This window comes from Thamnophis sirtalis, unplaced genomic scaffold (assembly GCF_051295495.1).
Source record: "Thamnophis sirtalis isolate CommonGarterSnake01/CBP01778 unplaced genomic scaffold, rThaSir2_p1.2 scaffold_10, whole genome shotgun sequence".
NCBI classification, from domain to species: Eukaryota; Metazoa; Chordata; class Lepidosauria; order Squamata; family Natricidae; genus Thamnophis; species Thamnophis sirtalis.
This window is the reverse complement of record NW_028261390.1, coordinates 72,057,487-72,082,486: the sequence shown is the minus strand read 5'-3', so window position 1 is coordinate 72,082,486 and position 25,000 is coordinate 72,057,487. Positions and strand designations below refer to the sequence as shown.

Below are 25,000 nucleotides of genomic sequence, written 5' to 3'. Positions count from 1 at the left end.
GGAAAGGAAAGGAAGGGAAGAGGAAGGGAAGGAAATGCATGAAGAAGGGAAGGGAAGATAAGGAAAGGAAAGGAAAGGAAGAGAAGAGGAAGGGAAGGAAATGCACGAAGAAGGCAAGGCAAGGCAAGAGAAGGAAGGAAAGGAAAAAAAGAAAGGAAGAGAAGGAAAGGAAGGGAAGGGAAGAGGAAGGAAAGGAAATGCATGAAGAAGGGAAGGGAAGGGAAGATAAGGAAAGGAAAGGAAGGGAAGGAAATGCATGAAGAAGGCAAGGCAAGGCAAGAGAAGGAAGGAAAGGAAAAAAAGAAAGGAAGAGAAGGAAATGCATGAAGAAGGGAAGAGGAGGAAAGGAAGGGAAGGAAAGGAAAGAAAGAGGAAGGGAAGGAAATGTATGAAGAAGGGAAGAGAAGAAAGAGGGAGGGGGAAGGAAGGAAAAGGAAGGAAGGAAGGGAGGGAGGGAAGGAGGGAGGGAGGGAGAAAATAAGGACTACGTTGAAAATAACTAAGTCTTCCAACCAAGATCACTCCGTGTATATCCAAGAGAGCCACCCCTGGCAGACTCCCTTCAGAAAAAACAAATCCCCACTCAAATCCCGCGCGTGGGTCGGTTGGGTTTTCTTTTTTTTTCCTCTTTTCACCGAAAAGAGCTGAGCCGCAGAAGGAGCGGCGGTTTAAGGTTTGGGGGTGGGTGGGTTTGGGGGGGGGGGAAGAATCAGAGGGTCAAAAAAGTTTATCCAAGTTTTAAGAACTTTGGGGGGGGGGAAGCCCACACCTCTTCCACTCGGGGCGGCGTGTCTGCATGTCGGGCTGGGCGCGCGTGGGGTCCTTTCCCTGCTGAGGTTTGCTCCAGAAACGGGGCGCTTCCCCCCCATCGCCCCCCTCCACACTTCCACCCCCCCCACCCACAATTATGAACCGCAGCCAGCTGCAGTTTTGCTGCCTGCCCCCCCACCCCAACTCCTGTCCTTATTCGCCTTGGCTTTCATTTTCACCAACGCCTGGAGCATCCAAACGGCCCCGGCTGCATCCTGGGGTCTCCACGGGCCAGCAGCAGCCTTTGGCCGGATGGATGAACCAGCCAGCCCCGCAGCCCCTTCCCCCCTTGGCCGCAAAGACCGCCCCAGCCGAGGAAGGAGCGCATTCAAACGAGCCAACCTGCAATCATCCCCGCGCAGCATCGAATCGCCGTGCCGGTCGGCCGGAGCTGCGCAGCGGAGGGGATCAAGTTGAAGAGGGGGTCAAGGTCTCCCGCTCGTCGCCCCCCCCCCCAACAACTCCCCGTTCCCCCCCCCGGGGACCTTTCGCCCACCAGAGTCCAGCCTTGGAGAGGAGCTCAGCTCCCACCGGGGGCTTCTGGTGGCGGCTGGAGGGGGGGGACCCGTCCCCCGTGGAAATAGTTTTCTAGCGCAAGAAATTCCGACGACCCCCCCTCCCCACTCCACCCGCCCCTCCCCACCACGACAGGAGCCGGGCTTGGAAATAAAAAAAGATGCCGAAGCAACCGAAGAGTAATCTTGAGGCGGGGGGGGGAGAGAAAGAATGCGGGAAAGAGGGAAGGAATGAGAAAGAGAGAGAGAGAAGGGGAGGGAGGGAGGGAGAACAAGAAAGAGAACGAGAATGAGAGGGGGGGATGAGAGAATGAAAGTGAGAGCAACAGAGAGAGGGAGAGACAGAGAGAGAGCAGGAGAGATAGAGTGAGGCAGAATGAGAGGCAGAATGAGAGAGGGGGGATGAAAGAGGGAGAGGGAAGAAACGCGATTAGCAAGAAAGCCGCCCCCCAAACGCAGGGGGTCTTCCAGGGAGAAAGTGCTCCCCCCGCCACTTTTTCCCTTCTCCCGGTGAGCAGGGGGGGGGGGGGCGGGAGAGGAAGAAGAGAGAGATAGAATGAGAAAGAATGAGAGCAACAGAAAGAGGGAGGGAGAATGAGAGGCAGAATGAGAGGGAGAGAGATGGAATGAGAGAGGGAATGAAAAAGGGAGAGAGAAGGAAAGCGGAGAGCAAGAAAGCCGCCCCCCCCAAACGCAGGGGGTCTTCCAGGGAGAAAGTGCTCCCCCCGCCACTTTTTCCCTTCTCCCGGTGAGCAAGGGGGGGGGGCGGGAGAGGAAGAAGAGAGATGGAGAGAATGAGAGATGGAGAGAATGAGAGAGAGGGAGGAGAGAGGGAGGTAGAATGAGAGGTAGAATGAGAGATGGAAAGAGAGAATGAGGAAAGAGGGAGAGGGAGGAGAGAGGGAGATAGAATGAGAGGTAGAATGAGAGATGGGAGAGAGAGAACGAGAAAGAGAGGGAGGAAGAGGGAGGGGGGGCATCTAAGCCGAGGCAGCCCCCCCTCCCCCTCGGTTCCTGGCCGGGCGATGCCGGCTCCCCTGCGCCCCCTTCCTTCCCCCCTCCGGGCTCACCTCCAGGTCGCTCCAGCCCGAGTCCTGGTTGCACATGTCCCACGCCATCCAGCTCCGGAGTGGCGGCGGCGGCGGCGGCGGAGCCTTTGCGGACCCCCGTCCCCCGGCCGAGCCCGCCCGCCCGCCCGCCAGGAGGAGGAGGAGGCGGCGGAGGCGGAGGCAGCCCTTCCCGGAGCGGCTCCCGAGGCAGCCGGCTTACTACTCTGGCCGCTCACGTGAGCCGCCCGGCCGGCAGCGGGGAGGGGGGCGAGGAGGAGGCGGGAGCCACGCGCGGACCCCCCGCCCGCCCGGGGCCGCCGAGGGGAGGGGGCAGAGCCCGCTGACGTCACGGGCGAGCGGGAGGGGGGAGCGCGCGTGCCCGAGCCTGAGCGAGCCCGCCGCGCACCGGCTGCGCTTGTGGGCTGGGAGGGGGGAGAGGAGGGAGGGGGGAGATGGGCCAGCCTTCAATTCTCCCTTCGGCTGGGGGTGGGGTGGGGGCTAGGAAATGTTCCTTTTCTTTCCCTCCTCCTCTTCCTCTCCCTTTCCCCCCCTCTCTGTCTCCTTCTCTCTATTCTCCCTCCCTCTCTTTTAATGCTTTTCTCCCTCCCTCTTTCTGTCTCTCTCTCCTTCCCTCCCTCCCCCTCTCCCTGCCTCCCTCCTTCTTCCCCCCCACACTCTGTCTCCTTCCCTCCCTTTCCTATGTCTCCCTCTCTCTCTCCCTCTTTACTATGTCTCTCTCCGTCATTCCCTCTTTCTCTCCTCTATCCCTCCCTCTTCCCCCTGTCTCTCCCTCCCTTTCCTATGTCTCCCTCTCTCTCCCCTTCTCTCTCTTCCTCTTTCCTATGTCTCTCTCTCCATCATTACTTCTTTCTCTCCTCCCTCCCTCCCTCTCTCCCCCTGTCTCTCCCTCCCTTTCCTATGTCTCCCCCTCTCTCCCCTTCTCTCTCTCCCTTTTCTATGCCTCTCTCTCCATCGTTACTTCTTTCTCTCCTCTCTCCCTCCCTCTTCCCCCTGTCTCTCCCTCCCTTTCCTATGTCTCCCTCTCTCTCCTTCTCTCTCTCCTTCTCTCTCTCCCTTTTCTATGCCTCTCTCTCCATCACTCCCCCCTCTCTCCCTCTTCCTCTCTCTTTCTCCCTCCCTCCCTTTCCTATGTCTCACTCCCCATCATTCCCTCTTTCTCTCCTCTCCCTCCCTCTTCCCCCCCCACTGTCTCTCCCTCCCTCCCTTTCCTATGTGTCCCCCTCTCTCTCCTTCTCTCTCTCCCTCTTTCCTATGCCTCTCTCTCCATCACTCCCTCTTCCTCTCTCTCTTTCTCCCTCTCTCCCCCACCCATGCCTCTCCATCTCTCCACCCCCCCTCTCCCTCCTTCCTTTTTCCAACTCGTGTCCTGCACGCCAGGCAGCTGCCCAAATGGGAAAGCCAAGATGGAGATGCCAAAGGGAGAAGCTTGGTCCTTACAGGGAGGGAGGGAGGGAAAATACCCTCTGCTCTCTGCTAATGAAGAACCCCCCCAAATTCGAAAAGAAAAGTTTAAATCTCTTCCTGGCAGCCAAGGCAAAAACAGGAGATAAAAAGCTGAAAAACACGCCTGCATTTTCTTTCGTAAAGGACAGACAGGCGGGAGAGTTGAAAACGTTGGATTTTTCTCCCCCTGCAGGAGTTAAATCCAGTTTACTCCGAAACAGTTAAGCTTCAACGCCAATATAACCCCCCCTCCCCAAAAATCACACTTAGCCTCTCCTGGAAATGCAGGGGTTAAACCCTTTCCCCTGGCCTGCTTAAGCCTTCCCTGCCTGTTTCCCTTGAACAGATACACTGCTCCTATCCAAGGAAGCTCTCTTTAACCCAGGTGAGCCAGTGGGAGGGGTTTTTTTTGGGGGGGGGGAGCTATGCATGAATGCTGCAGTCAGTGGGAATCACACTTTGGAAAGGGGTGTGGGGGATGTCAACCCAGGGGAAAACCCAGGAGCCAAGGTGGCGCAGTGGTTAAATGCAGCACTGCAGGCTACTGCTAGATCAGCAGGTCAGCGGTTCAAATCTCACCGGCTCAGGGTTGACTCAGCCTTCCATCCTTCCGAGGTGGGTAAAATGAGGACCCAGATTGTTGTTGGGGGCAATATGCTGACTCTCTGTAAACCGCTTAGAGAGGGCTGAAAGCCCTATGAAGCGGTATATAAGTCTACTGCTATTGCTATACAAAACATTTCAGCTTAGTTAGGCAACAATACACCCTCAATACATATTATTCTTTTTTTTAAAAATGATGCTTACCTCTATTTTCATTTTTTTTTTAATCCTGTGCTTTTACAACTCTCTAGCAATGCAGGCTATGGTGAAGTGCTGAAGAAGGCCTGAAGAAAAGGGGGAAACTCTTTCTAGGGAATATCAGGTGGTTTCTTTTAATCTGACCCCCCCCCCAAAAAAGCCCTTGTGTTGCCCACAATAAATTAAATAAAAAGTCTGCTTTCATCCATCCGTCCCCCCCCCTCTTTGCATTCCCCCTGCAAAAGTCCTTTTGCTATAAACACCACAATTTGCTTGGCTCCACCAGGCTGACCTGGGCTGTGCATTTTGCAAGCAACTCTGTGTACACACACACACACACACACACACACACACACACTCAGACACACCTTCCTTCCGTGTTTCGTGTTTCGCACTCCCAGGGCTGTTTTCCCCTTTTTTTTACAGGTGCTTCTGTTGTGTGAAAAACACAGGCAGGAACACACAACAAATGCAAGGCATCTTCCTTTTGCCGTGTGTGTGTGTGTGTGTGTGTGTGTGTGTGTGTGTGTGTGTGTGAAACCCCAACAAAAAACGAGGACCCCTTTTTCTCCACCTGTGCTTTAAATTTCCTCTCTTGGCTGGGCTCTAAAGAGGAAAAGCTCCACTTTTAATTAGCCCCCCCACAACACACACACACACACACACACACACACACACACACACACACAGAGAGACAGGGCTCCTTGGACAACTGCAGAATGCACAATCGGGGAGCCTCCTGCTAGCTAGCCGAAATGGCTCACCGTTTCCCTCTTTTGTCGTTATGAAATATTCATTCGGATTGTGTCGTTGGCAAATTTGAGGGCTCTAAATGCTAAATGAATGCAATTATTATCTGGTGACAGGCAGGGAGCAGCAGCCTTGCTTCATTTCCCCCCCCCCACTCTACACACACACACACACACACACCTTACCTTTTCTGTCCGCTCAAATATGAATCGGAGTAAATGTTTAACTCTTTTACGACTCTCCTTCAAGCTTTGCTGGAACTTCCCAACAGATAATTCAGCAATTTCCCTGCCTTTTGTGTGTGTCTGTGTGTGTGTGTGTGTGTCTTTCCATTACCTTTCATCCCCTGGCTTTGTGTTTTCACCCAAAGCAAATAATAAAAAGTGATTTTCTTTGATGCAACTGAAAAAAGACAAAATAAAACAACTGTAGACAACCGACAACACAGTTCCCAGAAAAAGGGTTGCTTCAGAAGAGACCAAGAAGTAGATTGTCTCCCAACTCTACGCTGATTTAATGATCAAAAACAGCAGGAAATAAAGTTGGGGTTTTTTGGGGGGTGGGTGGGTGGGGGCTTGCCATGCAATTTTCCAGCTGGGTTTTATTTGGGTATTTTCACACGCATTGGGGGTGGGGGAGACGACAAGATTTGTATAACACCCTTATCTTCAACCAATTCCAAGCACGCGACCGTGCCCAAAAATTATTTTGCTAAGTCAGACCGTTGGTAAATGAGTTTTGTCCCCGTTTTACAACCTTTCTTGCTGCCGTTGTTAAGTGAATCTGGCTTCTTGTCAGAAGGACGCAAAAGGGGGTTGATCACATGACCAGCAATGGTCCTAAATATGAATCAGTTGCCAAGCAGCTGAATTTTATATTTTGCACAAAAAAAAAAAGTTTCTTTTAATACAAACATTTCATCATTCATTAAACAGTGTGTCACCTGGGTACACATTTTTGGTGTCAAAATAGTTAAAAGCTTACCATCATGTGTGTGTCTGTTGTATTTGTGCTGATAAATAAATAAAGGGAGAGTAGTATAGATCTATTTCAAGCTATTTAGCTCTCATCAGCTAGCCATACCCTTACTGGGATTTGAACCTGGGCTGTATTACATATTAGGCAGATGTGTTAAAAACTGAGCCACAAGGTTCTCCTCCTTTATCAGCTGAGCCAGGGAAATAGGTAAGTATTTAGTGTCACAACCCCTGGTATGCCCAAATATGGGAGGAAGCCTACTGCTTCCTTTCTCTGTCTTATCGGCTCGTCACAAGAGACCATCCAGACAGAAACCCAATATTTTTACTATTATTTATTTATCAGCACAAATACAACACAAATGTAACAAAGGCAACAGTACAATATATTTTACACATACATACATGCATACATACATACATACATACATACATATATATACACACACACATATATAGATATAGATATATAGATATAGATATATATACACACATATACACACACAAACACACACATATTATTTTAATGCCAGTTCTTAAAACTTCACATATCTATTATTATCACATTTCTTAATTCATTTAACTTTATAACACATTATTTTCATATTTATTCTCTTAACCATTGATAAAATAGCACCCATCTATTATAGTAGTCAGATTCTCCCTTTCCTTTCATTGCAAGTGTTAATCTATTCGTTTCTGCACATTCCAATATTTTTAAAAAGCTGAATTTTGATGGCAGTGCTGCGAAGGTGGCATCTATGGAAAAATGGTCATATTTCCCAGTGCCGTTGTAACTTCGAGCATGTCACTAAATGAACTGTCGTAAGGCCGGGACTTACATGTATGTTTTAATGACAACTGGCCTATTGGGAAAGGGAATAATTTAACCTATCTGGTGCCCTTGTATTAACCTCGCTTTTAAGGAGATGAGAAAATTTTGTATTATTTATTTGACTCATTCCTCATTCCTCATTCCTCTCCCCCAACTGGACTGCCATCTGTCAGAAATGGTGTAAGGTCTCCTGCTTGGGCGAGGGGTTGGACTAGATGACCTACAAGGTCCCTTCCAACTCTGTTAATCTGTTATTATTTTGTTATTCCAAAGTTGTGGGAGCTTCATCCCTGGAGACTTTCAAGAAGAGACTGTCAGAAATGGTGTAGGGTCTCCTGCTTGGGCAGGGGGGGGCTGGACTAGATGACCTACAAGGTCCCTTCCGACTCTGTTAATCTGAATCAGCGCAATATATTGCCTGGGGAATTTAGGCTGCAAGGTTTTATGAATTATTTTCAGTGTGGTTCACCCTTGGCGGAAGTCTTTTTGCGATCCCAGTTTATAATTGAGTTCGCTTGACTGTGGCTAATCCCCCCCCCCATTTTTTAAAAAAATTTTATTTTGAAGTTGCCTCCACTACCTTGGATGGAGTGGCATTTGTGTTGCAACTCCTCCAGTCAGGTTTGGTGAAGGAAGGAAGAGGTCAACCTGGGATGTGGGGTTTTCCCCCGGTTTTCCGGCCAAATTAGCTATAGGATAACCTTAAAACTGGATCAGAATTCATGGGAAAACTCCTGCAGGCCAGATGTTACCAAATGAAAATTAGCCTTAAGTGAATAATCAAAACTTACTTGCAGAGAGAGGAGCTGCTTTGAGCCCATCCTGAGTTAAAAACAAAGTCCCTCTCTCCCCATTTGTTTTGGGGTGTGTGTGTGTGTGTGTGTGAACTAATTTGGGACGCGGAGGCTCAGTGGCTGAGCTTGTCGATCAGAAAGGTCGGGCAGTTGAGTGGTTCGAATCCCTAGTGCCGTGTAACGGAGTGAGCTCCGTTATTCCTTATAGTCATAACCCCCATTAGACTGAATAGACCTGGCATTCTTATTAAAAGCCCCAGCATCGAAGGCAAGGCATTCAAACTAAATGAACCGGAATAACTCTTCGCCATTAATTAATTTAGGGTATGTGAATTCATGGGTCCTTTTCATCTTTCCTTTTTTTTCTGGAGGGTGGGGGGAGGGCAAAATGTTGGAATTTTGAAGTGTGCACAATTCAGGGCTCAGCCTCGTGAAAAAACGCTAGAATTCGTTGGAGAATGGAAAGATAAGACTTCCCATCCAAAAGGCTACATATCCCCCCCCCAAAAAAGAGGGGGGGGAGAAATACAGTATCCTCTGGCCTTGGTTGTGCATCTCGTATTCAATTTCCTCCATAACTACCGTATTTTCACGACCAAAAGCCGCACCGGATTAAAAGCCGCAGTATCAATTAACGTTAATTTTTTTAACTTTTTCCACATATAAAGCGCACCGGGTTATAAGCCGCACATTTCCCGACGCTTCTGGACATCGCGAGGAGCGGCACGAGGGTTCTTGGCGCTCTGGGGGGCGCCGAGGGCGGCTGGGAGGGGCGCGCGGCTTGGTTTCTCCTCCCTGGACGTCGCAGCGGCGGCCCCGGGCTCACCGATCTCTGTGTTTTTCGCATCGGGGCATGCTCTTGCAGCGCGCCCCGATGCGAAAGGCACTGGGATCGGTGAGCCCGGGGCCGCCGCTGCGACGTCCAGGGAGGAGAAACCAAGCCGCGCGCCCCTCCCAGCTGCTTTCGGTGCTTCCTGGAGCGCCGGGAGCCACAGATGTCCAGAAGCGGCTTTTGGGGCTGGTGGGGATTGGATTTCCGGCTCGGTGGCCCCTGTCGCTTCTGGATGTCTGTTGTGGTTGTGGGGAGCCGAGGAGAGTGTGGAGGGGAGCGCGCGACGGTTCTTGGCGCTCCGGGAGGCGGGAGAGGCGCGCGGTTTGATTTCTCCTCCCTGGACGTCGCCCGATCTCTGTGTTTTTCGCATCGGGGCGTGCTGCAAGAGCATGCCCCGATGCGAAGGGCGCGGGGATCGGTGCGCTTGGGGCTGCTGCTGCGGCGTCCAGGGAGGAGAGGCCGGGCCGCGCGCCTCTCCCGCTTCCCGGAGCGCCGGGGGCCGTCGCGCGCTCTTCTCCGCGCTCTCCTCGGCTCCTCACAGCTGCGGTGGACGTCCAGAGGCGACAGGGGCTGTCGAGCTGGGGGTCCGGTCCCCATTGGCCCCAGGGGCCGCTTCTGGACATCTATTGCAGTCGCGAGGAGCAAAGCAGCTGGGAGATCTTTTTCCACATATAAAGCGCACCGGGTTATAAGCCGCACTGCCGATTTTGGATCAAAATTTAGGATTTTTAGTGCGGCTTATGGTCGTGAAAATACGGTAATTGAGCTCAAACTAGACTTACCCACGCCATTATCAAGATCAAGGAAAACCCATCAATCAAGTTTGATACGCCATAAGTTTTTTTTATTATTACCGATTTTTTAAAAAGCTCATTGAAAATTACATAACTTTCTAAATGCCTCTTCAGAACATATCTATCTATCTATCTATCTATCTATCTATCAATCATCTATCTATCATCTATCTATCTATCATCTATCTATCTATCATCTATCTATCTATCTATCTATCTATCTATCTATCTATCTATCTATCTATGTGAACTATCATTACAATACAATAGCAGAGTTGGAAGGGACCTTGGAGGTCTTCTAGTCCAACCCCCTGCCTAGGCAGGAAACCCTATACCGTTTCAGACAAATGGCTATCGAACATCATCTTAAAGACTTCCAGTGATGGAGCATTTGCAACTTCTGGAGGCAAATTGTTCCTCTGATTAATTGTTCTCCCTGTCAGGAAACTTCCCCTTAGTTCTAAATTGCTTCTCTCCTTGATTAGTTTCCACCCATTGCTTCTTGTTCTGCCCTCAGGTACCTTGGAAAATAGTTTGACTCCCTCTTCTTTGTGGCAACCCCTGAGATATTGGAAGACTGCTATCATGTCTCCCCTAGTCCTTCTTTTCATTAAACTAGACCTACCCAGTTCCTGCAACCGTTCTTCCTATGTTTTAGCCTCCAGTCCCCTAATCCTCTTTGTTGCTCTTCTCTGTACTCTTTCTAGAGTCTCCACATCTTTTCTACATCGTGGTGACCAAAACTGAATGCAGAATTCCAAGTGTGGCCTTACCAAGGCCTGATAAAGTGGTATTAACCCTTCACATGATCTTGTTTCTCTCCTTCTGTTTATGCAGCCTGGAACTGTGTTGGCTTTTTTGGCAGCTGCTGCACACGGCTGGCTCCTATTTCAATGCTTGTCCACTCATGCATCATCACAAAATCTCCAAAACCGTAAAGCCTACAAATGGTTCCTACAATCATGGGGCACAGCTGATTGTCCCAGCTGATCTTTGGAACCTTTTTTTAAATTTTATTTTCAAGCATTCTCTTACTACCTAGTAAAAAAAAACTTTAAAAAAGTTTTTAAAAGGTAGCAGGTAGTAAAACTAGGCAGTAAAAAAATGCTTTAAAAAGTTTTTAAAAGTTAAGCATTTTTTTAATTATTGTTTTCGGCAAACAGGCCTGAACCGGTAGCATTCCTCCCCCCCCCCCTTCTTACTATTCCAGCAACATAGCTCAATTTTCCCAACAATACAGAATGCAAGGAAGCAAATCTTCTCAATTTTACCTGGAGAAAAAGAAGAGCGAGGCGCCTATTGTTGCTTATTTGGCAGTTTCCCCACAGTCGTCCGTTTCCATTAGTCTCCCCACAACCACTTCCCAAAACCCCTGGAAGGAATGGAGGCCAGCGGCTGATCGATTGACTCCTTCCCTCCTCGACCATCGTAGCTAGTTGTGAAATAAGGGCCGGCCCTCCCCTCTCCCTCCTCTCCTTGATCTTTCCATGTGTTTCTTTATTTCACCTTCGTTTACTTGGGAGGGATCCAAAGTGGGAGTGAAGAGAAGACCAGACAAGCATCTTAGAAGATCAGGCCAAACAAAACATACACCAACCCTGTTTCTAGCCGATACAAGAATCGTCGCGCGAGGCTCAGAATTAATAATGATGGAAAGTTGGACCCTAGTCCTCCTTTTTCTTAATTACAGAACAAAAAATGGAGAAGGAGGGAAAATAGAGAAGGAGGGAGGGAAAGAAGGAAGGAAGGGTAGAAGGAAGAAAGAAAGGAAGGAAGGGTAGAAGGAAGGAAGAGGGAAGAAGGGAGGAAGGAAAGAAGGAAAATAGGGAGAGAAGGAAGGAAGGAAGGAAGAGTAGAAGGAAGGAAGAGGGAGGAAGGGAGGAAGGAAAGAATGAAAATAGGGAGGGAAAGAAGGAAGGGTAGAAGGAAGGAAGAAAGAAGGGAGGGTAGAAGGAAGGAAGAGGGAGGAGGGGAGGAAGGAAAGAAGGAAAATAGGGAGGGAAAGAAGGAAGGAAGGGTAGAAGGAAGGAAGAGGGAGGAGGGAAGGAAGGAAAGAAGGAAAATAGGGAGGGAAAGAAGGAAGGAAGGAAAGGTAGAAGGAAGGAAGAAAGGAAGGAAGGGTAGAAGGAAGGAAGAGGGAGGGAGGGAGGAAAGAAAATAGGGAGGGAAAGAAGCAATGGTGGGATTCATTTTTTTTTTGCTACCAGTTCTGCAGGCATGGCTTGGTGGATGATTGTCCTTATCTTATATATACTTGGTACACAGATGACTCACTCTCTGGAGACAAATACTGTGGGGGTAAGACACCCCTAACACACCTCCGGGGGGGTGGTTCTGTTAAGATACAGCCTGTTGTGCCTTAAAATGGCTTCTACTGTTCTGCTGTAAAATGGCTTCTACTGTGCAGCACAGTGGAGTTGCCATGGTAACGGCTTCACAGTACCCCACAAGGGGGCTCCCTCTGGTAAGGGGGAAAATCCAACATTAGAAATTACGCTTGGTCCGGACATTTTCCCCCTATCAATAAATACCCGGGGCAATACCCAGTTATCGGCTAATGGCTAATATTATTTCCCAAAGAAGTAGCTGACCGGCCGAATTTATTTTGATTCCATACACCTGCCTTATCAATAGATGAGACTCATCAATCCAGTGGCCCCATCTGCACAAGATCGTGGGCTAAATATCTTTTGACCCATTCCTTAATTTAACATTGGAATGTTTTGCAAAAAAAAAAAAATTGGTGGTAATAATCAGTCCCCCCCCCCCCGAATTTCTTGGGAAGAGACAAATATACGGTGGCGTTTTAATGCTTGTTATTAATAAACAGTGTTAAAATATGTCTTTGCAGCGACTCCTGCTTCATAAATACAGGCTAATATTTGCACAGCCTGTTTTGCCAACACACGCTCCCCTTCTGCAGAGTAGAAGATTTGCATATTTGTCTTCCACGAATCCACAAGGAAGTCTCTTTTTTTCTTTTCTTTTTTTTCTTTTCAAAGGATGATCCGAGGGAAAATCGGCAGGTCAGAGCAGATTGCCTGCATTCTACTGGCTGTTTTGCAATGCGGTTTAGAATTATTGGGATGGCTTTTATTATTATTTTATTTTTTTAAAAAAGTCTCATTTGTTCTGTCTTTAACAGCAGCCAGACAGATAAAGCAACAACAGGTTTGCAGGCAACAACTGAAGCTTTGGGAGCAGCCCTTGAGTGAAATCAAAGAAGGGGGAGAGAAACGGAGCCAATGAAACGCTTCTGCACTTCTCCAAGTTCGATATTATTCCATTAATTAAGAATGAAAAGAATTAACTTTGAACACCCCAGAAGGGGGGAAAAACCCAGGAGTCAGCTACAACACACAGTGTAAAGACTGCAACAACCAGTATGTACGACCAACAGGCAGAAGAGTAGCAGGACGCTTCCATGAACACCAGCAAAGAGTCAGAAGACACGAGGAAAACACTTTGATTTCACAACCTAAGGACCGACTTAACCATAGTTTCAATTGGGGAAATGGGACCATCCTTGATCAAGCCAACTTCCAAAAAAGCCAGGGAATTTTTAGAAGCCTGGCAGTCTGAGAAATCAGCCATCCATAGACACATGGACATTAACAACATCTATTTGTTATTGTTGTTAGCTGCAAAGTTTTGTCTGATCCATCGCAACCCCATGGAGAACGTTCCTCCAGGCCCTCCTGTCCTCTCCCATCCTCTGGAGTCCATTCAAGCTCACACCGGCTGCTTCGGTGACTCCATCCAGCCACCTCCTTCTCTGCCGTCCCCCCCTTCTTCTTTTGCCCTCCATCGTTCCCAGCATGAGGCTCTTCTCCAGGGAGTCCTTCTTCCTCATTAGGTGGCCAAAGTCTTTGAGTTTCCCCTTCAGGATCTGCCCTTCTGAAGAGCAGCCAGGGTGGATCTCCTCTAGGACTGACCGGTTGGATGGCCTTGCAGTCCAAGGGACTCAATGCAGGAGTCTTCTTCTCCAGCACCAGAGTCCAAAGGCCTCCATTCTTTGGCGCTCAGCCTTCCTTGTGGTCCAACCTTCACAGCCATCCATGGCAACTGGAAAAACCACAGCCTTGGCTATGTAACACCATCTATAGCCTATGCAAAAGAGAAAATCAACTAGCCCAGAGGGGAACGAATTACATAAGGAAATATTTATAAAAGGATGATTCAATGATTCATGGGAGATCTAGTAGAACAATAAATTAGAAGGACATTTCATTATCTGACAGGGGACCTGTTTGCAACTGCACACTTCCACCCAGAGGCTAAATATTAAGCACAACTTTATTCCTCTTGTCCTCTAAAATAGACATCCAGTAACTGCCCTCTCACATAAAGGTAAAGGTTCCCCTCTCACATATGTGCTAGTCCAGTGTTTCTCAACCTTGGCGACTTTAAGTCCTGTGGACTTCAACTCCCGGGATTCTGGGAGTTGAAGTCTACAGGACTTAAAGTCGCCAATGTTGAGAAACACTGTGCTACTCGTTCCTGACTCTAGAGGGCGGTGCTCATCTCCATTTCAAAGCCAAAGAGCCAGCGCTGTCCGAAGACGTCTCTGTGGTCATGTGGCTGGCATGACTCAATGCCAAAGGCACACGGAACGCTGTTACTTTCCCACCAAAGGTGGTTCCTGTTTTTCTACTTGCATTTTTTTACGTGCTTTCGAACTGCTAGGTTGGCAAAAGCTGGGACAAGTCACGGGAGCTCAGTCCGTTAGGGATTCAAACCGCTGAACCGCCGACCTTTCTGATCGACAATCTCAGCGTCTTAGCCACCGAGCCACTGTGTCCATAAAAGGATATCTACAATTTGAAAGGTGTGGCTGTTAATTCACCCCTCTACAATGAGGAATTTAGATTTAAACGTCTCTTGAGATCAGAGATGGAGAAGTCTACCTTATGAAACCATAGATCAAAAGTTCCCAAATGTTGGGCGAAATCAATTTTACGGTCCTTTGACCCAAATCCCACAAGGGATAAAAAGAAGAAGAATTAAATGGGCTTTTTCAAACTAGCAACTTCGAGAACTGTTGGCCAGGGCAATCCCAACAAATCTTTTTGAAGGATCATTTTGAAGAGCCGAGGTGGCGCAGTGGTTAAATGCAGCACTGCAGGCTACTTCAGCTGACTGCAGTTCTGCAGTTCGGCTGTTCAAATCTCACCGGCTCAGGGTTGACTCAGCCTTCCATCCTTCCGAGGTGGGTAAAATGAGGACCCGGATTGTTGTTGGGGGCAATATGCTGACTCTGTAAACTGCTTAGAGGGGGCTGAAAGCCCTATGAAGCGGTATATAAGTCTAACTGCTATTGCTATTGCTATCATGTCAGGCTGGAGAAGGTTGAATCATTGCATACCAGCCTCCTAGGTGGGTTTTGCACAGAATCCTGTTCTCTCTGAAGACAACCGGGCTTCCTGAATACATACAGGCTTCTCTGCAAATAATCCTGTGCAACGGCATTCGCTTCTGCGTCAACGTGGAAGACTCCACAAGGTGCAGTGAACAAGAATGATGGTTGGCCACAAGCCCAGGTGGTGTCAGGGAGAAGGTGTGATTTGCAGCAAAGGCAACAAAAGCTTAATCTTTACCTAACCAACTTCCAATTCAATATCTCAGGGGCTGCCCCAAAGAAGAGGGAGTCAAACTATTCTCCAAAGCACCTGAAGGCAGGACAAGAAGCAATGGGTGGAAACTCATCAAGGAGAGAAGAAACTTAGAACTAAGGAGAAATTTCCTGACAGTGAGGACAATTAATCAGTGGAACAACTTGCCTCCAGAAGTTGTGAATGCTCCAACACTGGAAGTTTTTAAGAAGAGATTGGATAACATTTGTCCAAAGTTGTGTAGGGTTTCCTGTGTAGGCAGAGGGTTGGACTAGAAGACCTCCAAGGTCCCTTCCAACTCTGTTATTCTATTCTATTCTATTCTATTCTATTAATTCTCCAGGTTTTGTTGGGTTAGGAGTTTTCCTTCCTGTTTGTTGCTTTTCAACGGACTACTCTGAAAAATATGACTTTAATGCAGACCTGCTGTTAATCCTCTCATTCAGCATTGAAACAGTAAATATAGCTCTGGAGTCAATTCTACCGAACTCGCTGAGACTTTTTTTCTCAACAAACAACGTGGGCTGGATCAGTGTTTTAATCCTTTAAGTCTTGTACACAACAAAACACACCTTCCTATTTGGTCACTATTCCCTTTGGGAAAAGGCATACCAAGGAATCCTGAAATGGTGGGGTAGCACTCGCTAAATGTTTCAGCCATTTTCCACTTCCAGATGCTTATTTTTCTTGATTTTATGCTGGTCGTAGGAGGAGGAGGAGGGGAAGAGGAGGTCTCCGTTTCAAAGCCGAAGAGCCAGCGCTGTCCGAAGACGTCTCGGGGGTCATGTGGCCGGCATGACTGAACGCACAGGTTTGAAGGTTTTATTCGACTTGTATGCCGCCCTATTCCTGAGGGACTCAGGGCGGCTACACAGAACGCTGTTCCCTTCCCACCGAAGGTGGTTCCTATTTTTCTACTTGCATTTTTTACGGTGCTTTCAAACTGCTCGGTTGGCAGAAGCTGGGACAAGTCACGGGAGTGTCAGATTTCCTTAAAAAAGCCCTAATTGATTCATAAAAGCATCGAATCAAGTTTTCAATACAAAACCAGCGATTTATTAGGAGCCCCATTAGGCAAGATCTGTTCGCAGGCAAGCCTCTGCTTTGTTTGGTTTATTTCTGAACTTTACCCGTTCCTTCCCTGCCCTCAGTCTGTGTCATAAATCACATTCCCCAATGAGGTGCATCCCTCCCAAACCAGCTGCGGTAATCTGAGATCCGACTCCAGTCGACAGTATGAGTGGAATGCACTCCCCCCCCCACTTTCTGTCCCCATGACAATACTGAGAGTTGACAGGGAGCTCACTCCGTTATGCAGTGTTAGGGATTCGAACCGCCGAACTGCCGACCTTTCTGATCGACAAGCTCTGCATCTTCACCACGGCGTTTATTCTCTGGCAAATCCCCCCCTATCATATTCCTTACGAGTTTGCTTCCTGCCTTTTGCCCAGTTCCAACATCAATGGAGCCACGCTGTGACGAAGGCTGGGAACCTGGATTGTCATCTTTACAACGGCAACAGTTTGGGTGCCAAAATGGGACAACGCAACTGGCGTTAACCAGAACTGGGCATCCTCAGCAATGGCTGGATGCCTTCAGAAGAGCTTCTTTATAAAAGTTTTTATTTTATTTTATTCTCTTGTGTATAGCTACAGGTGTACATTCACATAATTATCTTTATCACTTTTACACATTTGTCTTTCCATATAAAAGGTTAAAAAAGACATTCTGGGTTGTTTTCCTTACCATCTCATACACCTATTTTGTCTTATAACCACCCTATTTTTTTTTCTTTTCTTTTCTCCCTTCCCTCCCTTCTCTACTTCCTTCCTTCCTCCTCTCCTTTCCCTTTCCTTCTTCCCTTGCCTCTCCCCTGCTCCTCTCTTCCTCTTCCCCCTACTGCCCTCTCTCCTTCTCTTTCTATCCCTTCCCTCCTTCCTCTCCTTTCCTCTTTCTTCCTCCTCTCCCTTCAGAAGAGCTTAATGGTCAGATATTGAAACTCTGTCCAAAAGAGGGTTGTCCTATGGAGTCTGTACAAATCCAAAATGAAAAATTATCATTTTTCTCTTCCTCTTGGCCACTGGAATTGTGCCTCGTCCGATGTGGAGTTATTTCTCCTTGATGTCCTTTGAGCTTGCAGGCGTTTCATGACCCAACTAGGTAACATCATCCGTTCTTTTAGAAGGAGTGGGATTTGTGCTCTAGACTTCCTCTAATGGCATCTCTACCAAGCCCAGAGACCAGAGTTCAACCTTAAGATACAAATATTCCCTTCTATCGATACCGCCAATGTTTCCCCCCAACAGGTTCAATTAATAGGCAGAGACGTAGTAGAATCAGCCTTAATTGGGATTCTTCTGCTGAGTAAGAGTTCAGTTTCTAAATCCAACTTTAAGATTCTGTGACTGTATTCTGAGCTTAGATTAGGAGAGGTAGATAGCTCCAGTTTGGAAATACCTTGACTTACTAGGTGAAAGGGTCTGAGACTTTTCCAGTCTGGATTTCTTTCAGGGAAAAACTTCCTGGAAGATTACGTTTCATGACGGGAATCTCTCGATTCTCTTGTCATTGCAGACGATGGGAATTTCAAGGACATCCCACCAGCCACCAAGTCTCAATGTAATAATATGGAAAAAATATCCCAGGAAAGAAAGAAAAAGACAGAGGGAGGGGGGGAGAGAGTGATGGAGGGAGGGAGGGAAAGAGAGAAAGAGAGAAAGGAAAAAAGAAAGAAAGAAAGAAAGAAAGAAAGGAAGGAAGAGAAAGGAAGATGAAAAGAGGAAGAAAGGAAGGAAGGAGGAAAGCTAGAATGAGAAAGAAGGAATGAAGGAAAACATGAAGGAAGAGAGGGAGGGAAAAAGGAAGGAAGGAAGGAAGATAGAGAAAGGAAGAAAGAAAGATAAAGGAAGGAAGATAGAAATAGAAAAAGGAAGGAAGGAAAGTAGGAAGAAAGGAAGGAAAAAGGAAGAAAGGAAGAAAGGGAGGAAGGGAGGGAGAAAGGAAGGAAGATGGGAAGAAAGGAAGGAAAAAGGGAGGGAGGGAGAAAGGAAGGAAAGAAGGAAGGAGGGAAGGAAGAAAGGAAGGAGAAAGAAAAAGTGAATACTTTATTTTTATATTATTTCCAATTTATTCCATCAAGTCTTCATATGATGAGAAAGAACATTTACTGTAAGACACTTTCTAAAGGTGTAACTCCAATTATTACATTCTCTTATATCTATTGTTTACAAAGAAGTGGGGGAAACTGTTTCTTGCAGTTAAATATAATATCACAATGCTTGCAGATGTCCTTGGCCCTGAATGGATGGGCTAGTAGGAGACCCTGAGCACCCTCATTGGTGTTATGATGCTGAGATAACTTGGGAGGTGTATAAAGAAATGATTTAAACTTTCTGCTCTTCGGGGGCCCCGAGGCAAAAACTCGCATTACAAATACTCACTCCTGTCCAGTCAACATTATTTAAAACCTGCCTCATCTGGGAGAAAATAGTAAATCCATTTCGGATTTCATTTGGCGGTACAGATTTTGCTTAATGATAAACATTATCGCATCAATTGCCACAAAAATTACAGTTGGGCTAAAGCTCCCTTCAAACTTTTACGCCATTTCTCCAAATCAGCAAAAGTAGAATGCAGGAAAGTCAAATACATGCTGATTTAGGAGAAACGTCAACTGCTAAAAATATTATTTTTGGTTGACGAAAAAGAATGATTCTTTAAGGAAGAGGCACTTTTAAAAACAACACATTACGTAAAACAATTTCATTGTTATTGTTAATGCAATAGTATTATTGTTCAAACATTGTAACAATGCATAATTCTTAAATTAGTAACATGGTCGTGAAGTGAATCTTGCTTCCACATTGACTTTGCTTTGTCGAAAGGACGCAAAAGGGGATCACGTGTCCCCGGGACCGTCATACATACGAGTCAGTTGCCAAGCATCTGAATTTTGATCCCATGGCCGTGATGGTTGTTAAGTGTGAAAAAAGGGTCATAAGTCACTTTTTTCAGGGTCGTTGTAACTTCGGACGGTCATTAAAAGAACTGGTGTAAGTGAAAGTCTATCCGTATATCTTATATTCCTTCTAAAGCAGAGAGCAGTCGACAAGCCTCAATGAAACCACAATGGCTGCAGCTCTTTTCTCAAATACAAAACTACAGTGTGAGTAATTTGAGACATCTATCTATCTATCTATCTATCTATCTATCTATCTATCTATCTATCTATCTATCTATCTATCTATCTATCTATCTATCATCTCTCTATCTATATCTATCTATCTATCTATCTATCTATCTATCATCTCTCTATCTATATCTATCTATCTATCATCTATCTATCTATCATCTCTCTATCTATATCTATCTATCATCTCTCTATCTATCTCTATCTATCTATCTATCATCTCTCTATCTATCTCTATCTATCTATCTATCATCTCTCTATCTATCTCTATCTATCTATCTATCTATCTATCATCTCTCTATCTATATCTATCTATCTATCTATCATCTCTCTATCTATCTCTATCTATCTATCTATCTATCATCTCTCTATCTATATCTATCTATCTATCTATCATCTCTCTATCTATCTCTATCTATCTATCTATCTATCTATCATCTCTCTATCTCTATCTATCTATCTATCTATCATCTCTCTATCTATCTCTATCTATCTATCTATCTATCTATCTATCTATCATCTCTCTATCTATATCTATCTATCTATCTATCATCTCTCTATCTATCTCTATCTATCTATCTATCTATCTATCATCTCTCTATCTATATCTATCTATCTATCATCTATCTATCTATCTATCTATCTATCTATCTATCTATCTATCTATCTCTATCTATCTATCTATCTATCTATCTATCAATCATCTATCTATCTATCTATCTATCTATCTATCTATCTATCTATCTATCTATCTATCTATCTATCTATCATCTTATCTGTCTTGGAAAGCTGCCATGTAGATATTTTCCCAAATGAGGTGCTGTGCAAGGAAAGACTGAGCACAGAGTCTCTGAGATTCCCGGACAGATCTTCACACTCCTGAAACAAACAAATGAAGCGAACTAATTGTCTCCTGCAAACTCCACTCCCCTTTCGCTCCTCTTTTATTCCCTCTGGGAGGGGCCATTCACCATCCACCTGTGGCCTTACTCCCAAGTCGACCCCTGTTGTTTAGCTTTCCCTTCGCCTGGGAATACTGTGCATGCGCACACTGGGAACAGGCTCCAGCTGTTCTTCTGCCCCACTGATGTCTGACTCTGAAGGCAGCTGATAACTGGCATACGGCCCTGGCCCCCTCTCTGCCTCCGACACAGAGTCCTCACCAGAGCCTTCCCCAGACTCCCAAGAGTGGCCCATGTTCCTCTCCAACCTCCTCACTGTCTGAATCTACTCCGCTGGCTGCTGGCGTGCCACAACCCTATTCAAGGCCCCACACCTTGCATTTCAGAGCTGCTTGAAACACCCCTCTCCGGTTAATAAATGTTTTAAGATGTGGCTCCCTCTTTACTTCTACTCCAGTTTGAGTTGAAGATTTGGGCACTTTGAAGAAAGCTAATTTGCATCCATCATCCCTGAGAAGAGACGGACGGAGCAGGCCAGGAAATCCAAAATGGTCCCTGGCATCAGGGTGGTTTTGGCAGCTGAGGAGGAGACGGCTGGAAATAGCAGGCTTCACCTGGCTAGTTGTCAATTAGGCAACTTTTGTAGAATATGGGAAGCACGGGAGGGAATTGTTATTTTTAAAACAACGTCTCCGTATATTATTATCAGATTTGTACCCTGTGACTATCATTAAGTGTTGTACCTTACGATTCTTGACAAATGTATTCTATTTTATTTCTCGTTATGTACACCGAGAGCATCTGCACCAAAGACAAATTCCTTGGGTGTCCAATCACACTTGGTCAATAAAGAATTCTCTTCCCTTCTCTTCTTATTCCTATTCTATTCTGTTTTTCTTATTCTATATATTCTTTTTTCTGATATTCTATTCTATTCTATTCTATTCTATTCTATTCTATTCTATTCTAATCTATTCTATTCTATTCCTATTCTATTCTTTTTTCTGATATTCTATTTTATTCTTTTTTCTAATCTATTCTATTCCTATTCTATTTTATTCTTTTTTTCTGATATTCTATTCTATTCTATTCTAATCTAATCTATTCCTATTCTATTCTTTTTTCTGATATTCTATTTTATTCTATTTTTTCTAATCTAATCTATTCTATTCCTATTCTATTTTCTTTTTTTCTGATATTTTATTCTATTCTAATCTATTCCATTCTATTCTTTTTTCTGATATTCTATTCTGTTTTTTCTAATCTAATCTATTCTATTCCTATTCTATTTTATTCTTTTTTTTTCTGATACTCTATTCTACTCTACTCTGCTCTAAATAGGCAGACCAAAACACAGTGCAAGTAATTCGAAACACAGACACAGATATGCATATATATATTCCGACGATTTAAAAAGATCGGCAGCTTGTCCCAGAGAATATTCCACTGCTTGATGTGAAAAATTAGCTTGCAACAAAGAGAATTCCACCTCCCAGCTCGAGCAGCGTTACATAAAAGAGTCACACACTTTCCAACTTGTGTTAAGGCACATGTTTTCCGGGATGAGAGGCAGAGCATGACTGCCTGGTCCTGGCACATGAGAAGAAAGGTCACAATAGAGGTGTTACAGAAGCCCAGAGGGGATTTTTTTTGGAGTGGGGGGCATTGTGGAGTGTCCTGCAAACTTCCAAATCAGATAGAAACTTGGAGTAACTAAGGCAACACCAGGTGACTTTCTAACACGTTTATGATGTCTCTGGGTGGAATGTAGGAGTAGCGGTGGGGGGGGGAGAGAAAGTGGGACAAGCACAAGAATTTGAGCTTTGCTTCGCAGGAGTGTGCCTGGCGTGGATTTCAAGCGGTGGATCTCTCCCTCAAAGGCTACTTCGTTGTATAAACCATTCAGAATTCAGAAAAACAGAGTTGGAAGGGACCCTAGAGGTCTTCTAGTCCAACCCCCTGCTCAAGCAGGAGACCCTGTATTCATTTCAGACAAGTGGTGTCCAGTCTCTTCTTGAAAACCTCCAGTATTGGAGCATTCACAACCTCTGGAGGCAACTTCTGTTCCCCTGGTTGATTGTTCTTGCTGTCAGGAAGTTTCCCTTTAGTTCTAAGTTGCTTCTCTCCTTGATTAGTTTCCACCCATTGCTTCTTCTCCTGCCTTCAGGCACTTCGGAGAATAGCTTGACTCCCTCTTCTTTGGGGCAGCCCCTGAGATATTGGAAGACGGCTATCATGTCACCCCTGGTCCTTTTTTCCCCTCTACACTGGACAAAACAGTGCTGAAATCTAAAAAATGTTGCCACTGATTCTGTGGGCATGGCTTGGTGGCGTGGAAGGAAGGAGGATGGAAGGAAAACTTGGAGGGAGGGAGGGAGGGAGGGAGGGGAGGAAGGAAGTGGAGGGGGGAAGGAAGGAAAGACTCAGAGGGAGTGAGAGAGAGAGGGGAGGAAGGAAGTGGAGGGAGGGAGGGAAGAAGGAAGGAAAGACAGAGGGAGGGAGGAAAGGAGGGAATAAGGAGAGAGGGAGGGAGGAAGGGAGGAAAGACTTGGAGTGAGGGAAGGGAGAGAGGGAAGGAAGTGGAGGGAGGAAAGAAGGAAGGAAAGACAGAGGGAGGGAGGGAGGGAATAAGGAGAGAGGGGGGAGGGAAGGAAGTGGAGGGAGGGAGGGAGGAAGGAAAGACTCGGAGGGAGGGAGGGGAGGGAGGAAGGAAGGAAAGACAGAGGGAGGGAGGGAAGGAGGGAATAAGGAGAGAGGGAGGGAGGAAGGAAGGAAAGACGGAGGGAGGGAAGGGAGGGAGGAAGGAAGGAAAGACAGAGGGAGGGAGGGGAAGGAGGGAATAAGGAGAGAGGGAGAGAAGGAAGTGGAGGTAGGGAGGAAGGAAGGAAAGATTCGGAGGGAGGGAGGGAGGAAGGGGAGGGAGGGGAAAAGGAGGAAAAAGAGGAGGGGAGAAAGGAGGAGTGGAGGGGAAACTGGCTTCTTCTCCAAAGCCCCTGAGGGCAAGCCAAGAACCAAGGGGCAGGTGATGATGAAAGAGAGATCCAACCTCCGACACAGGAGAAATTCCCTGTCGCCGAGAAGAGAGGGGGGTGGGCTTTCATTCTGACCTTAATGAAAGTCGCTCCATCCCTGGAGGCCTTGGAGAAAGATTGAGCCGTGATTTCTCCGGGCTAATGTAAGATTTCCTGCTTGAGCCGAGGGTCGGACTAGAAGACCTCCAGGGGCCCTTCCAACCCTGTCATTCTAGGCTGCGTATCCTAAAGGGTCCATTCAGCAGCCGTGTTTTGGGAGCATGCTGACCTCCTCCAACCGAAAGAAAGGATGCGCAGCGTAATCCGTGCAAAAGGTTTTAAAACCTGGGCGGCCGCCTTGTTTTCAGCTATGCGCAGTGAAATTTGTTCCGCCGATATTTACCGCCTCTCTCGCCGACACTTTTGAACTTGGGAGAATAAGACTTAAGAGGGAAATCGAGATGAATAGCACAGGATTCAGATCCCGTCCTGCGTTTGAGGGGAATAAAGAAACATTATGCTGCTCTAATGAGAATTCGAGCTGAGCATTATGAGGCAGAATCTATCCCTTAATTAGCCATTCGATTAGTTATGCATGAGCCACAACCAGATCCGGCTTCTCTTCTCTTCGTTAGGAGGACGTCCGGGTTGCGTTTCCGTAAAAAAGAGCAGAAGAAACGCCGCTATTCCTCAAGGTTGAAAAAATTTAACTTTCAACTGAGAGTAAAACACAACACAGCGGAGGTGGGTTCCTACCAGTTTGCATCGGCTCGCAGGTGCTCTTGCTCCCACATTTGCTACGAGTACGCTGCTCTTGGTCTGTTCATACATGCGCTGGGTGTGCACTGCACACGCGTGGACACTCCACGGGCCCCCAACGCCCAGCTGCTTGTTGGAGGTTGCGCAATTGCCGCACACTTTGTGTGTGTGTGTGCACAATTGGCCCGGTTGCCTTAAAAACAGGTAAGGAACACGGGCGGGTTGGCCAAACGAGGCACCATACGGTGGCCGCACCTCCCGACTACTGCCGGTATGGCTGTACCAGGCCGTACTGGCTGAAACCCACCACTGAACCGGTAGTGGAAATGGCGACTGGGTCGCCGAACCGGTAGGCACCGGCATGCTCGCCACACCCCCAAACTGGTTCCCCAGAAGAGGCAGTCTCCAAAGCCCCTGAATGCAGGACAAGGAGCAACGGGTGGAAACTAATCAAGGAGAGAAGCAACTTAGAACTGAGGAGGAATTCCCTGATGGTGAGAACCATCAATCAGTGGCTTCATTTCTGTGATCCTTAAGGTGGCTTGGAAAGACACATCGGAGAAGAACTTGGGTGCAATCACCAACGCGCATGAGTCAGCAGTGCGAAAGAGATGCTAGAAAGTTAATGCAATTCTTGGCTGCAACTGGAAGAAGCGTTATGTCAAAGAAACATGCACTCATGATTCCTCATGGCTTCCCATTGTTTTCAACCGCACCCATGTGCTGCCTAGAATTCTAGACACTGGATTTTTCAGAAATGTGTTGACAGCTTACAGAGGCACATAAATGACCCCAATACAAAAGGTGGCTTTGAGCTACCACACCAGCGGTAGACAATCGTGAATAGGATTTGCACCTTGCACATACCAGAATGGAGTGGTGTGGTGGCTTAGAGGTGGAGCCCCC

General features: G+C 46.8%; 1 protein-coding gene across 3 annotated transcripts in view; it reads right to left on the bottom strand.

The window, feature by feature from the left end:
- The window catches only part of PPARGC1A (PPARG coactivator 1 alpha), a 278,682-nt gene that overhangs the window by 120,109 nt on the left and 133,573 nt on the right, over positions 1-25,000 (bottom strand). The window contains exon 1 of one of the 3 annotated variants that reach the window (XM_087724899.1): positions 2,396-2,515. The exons of the other annotated variants lie outside the window; for them this stretch is intronic. Within the exon in view, the coding sequence (XP_087581025.1) occupies positions 2,396-2,443 (48 nt within the window). The 5' untranslated portion in view covers positions 2,444-2,515. Of the gene's footprint in view, positions 1-2,395; positions 2,516-25,000 lie in introns of those variants that run through there. 3 annotated transcript variants of the gene reach the window in all.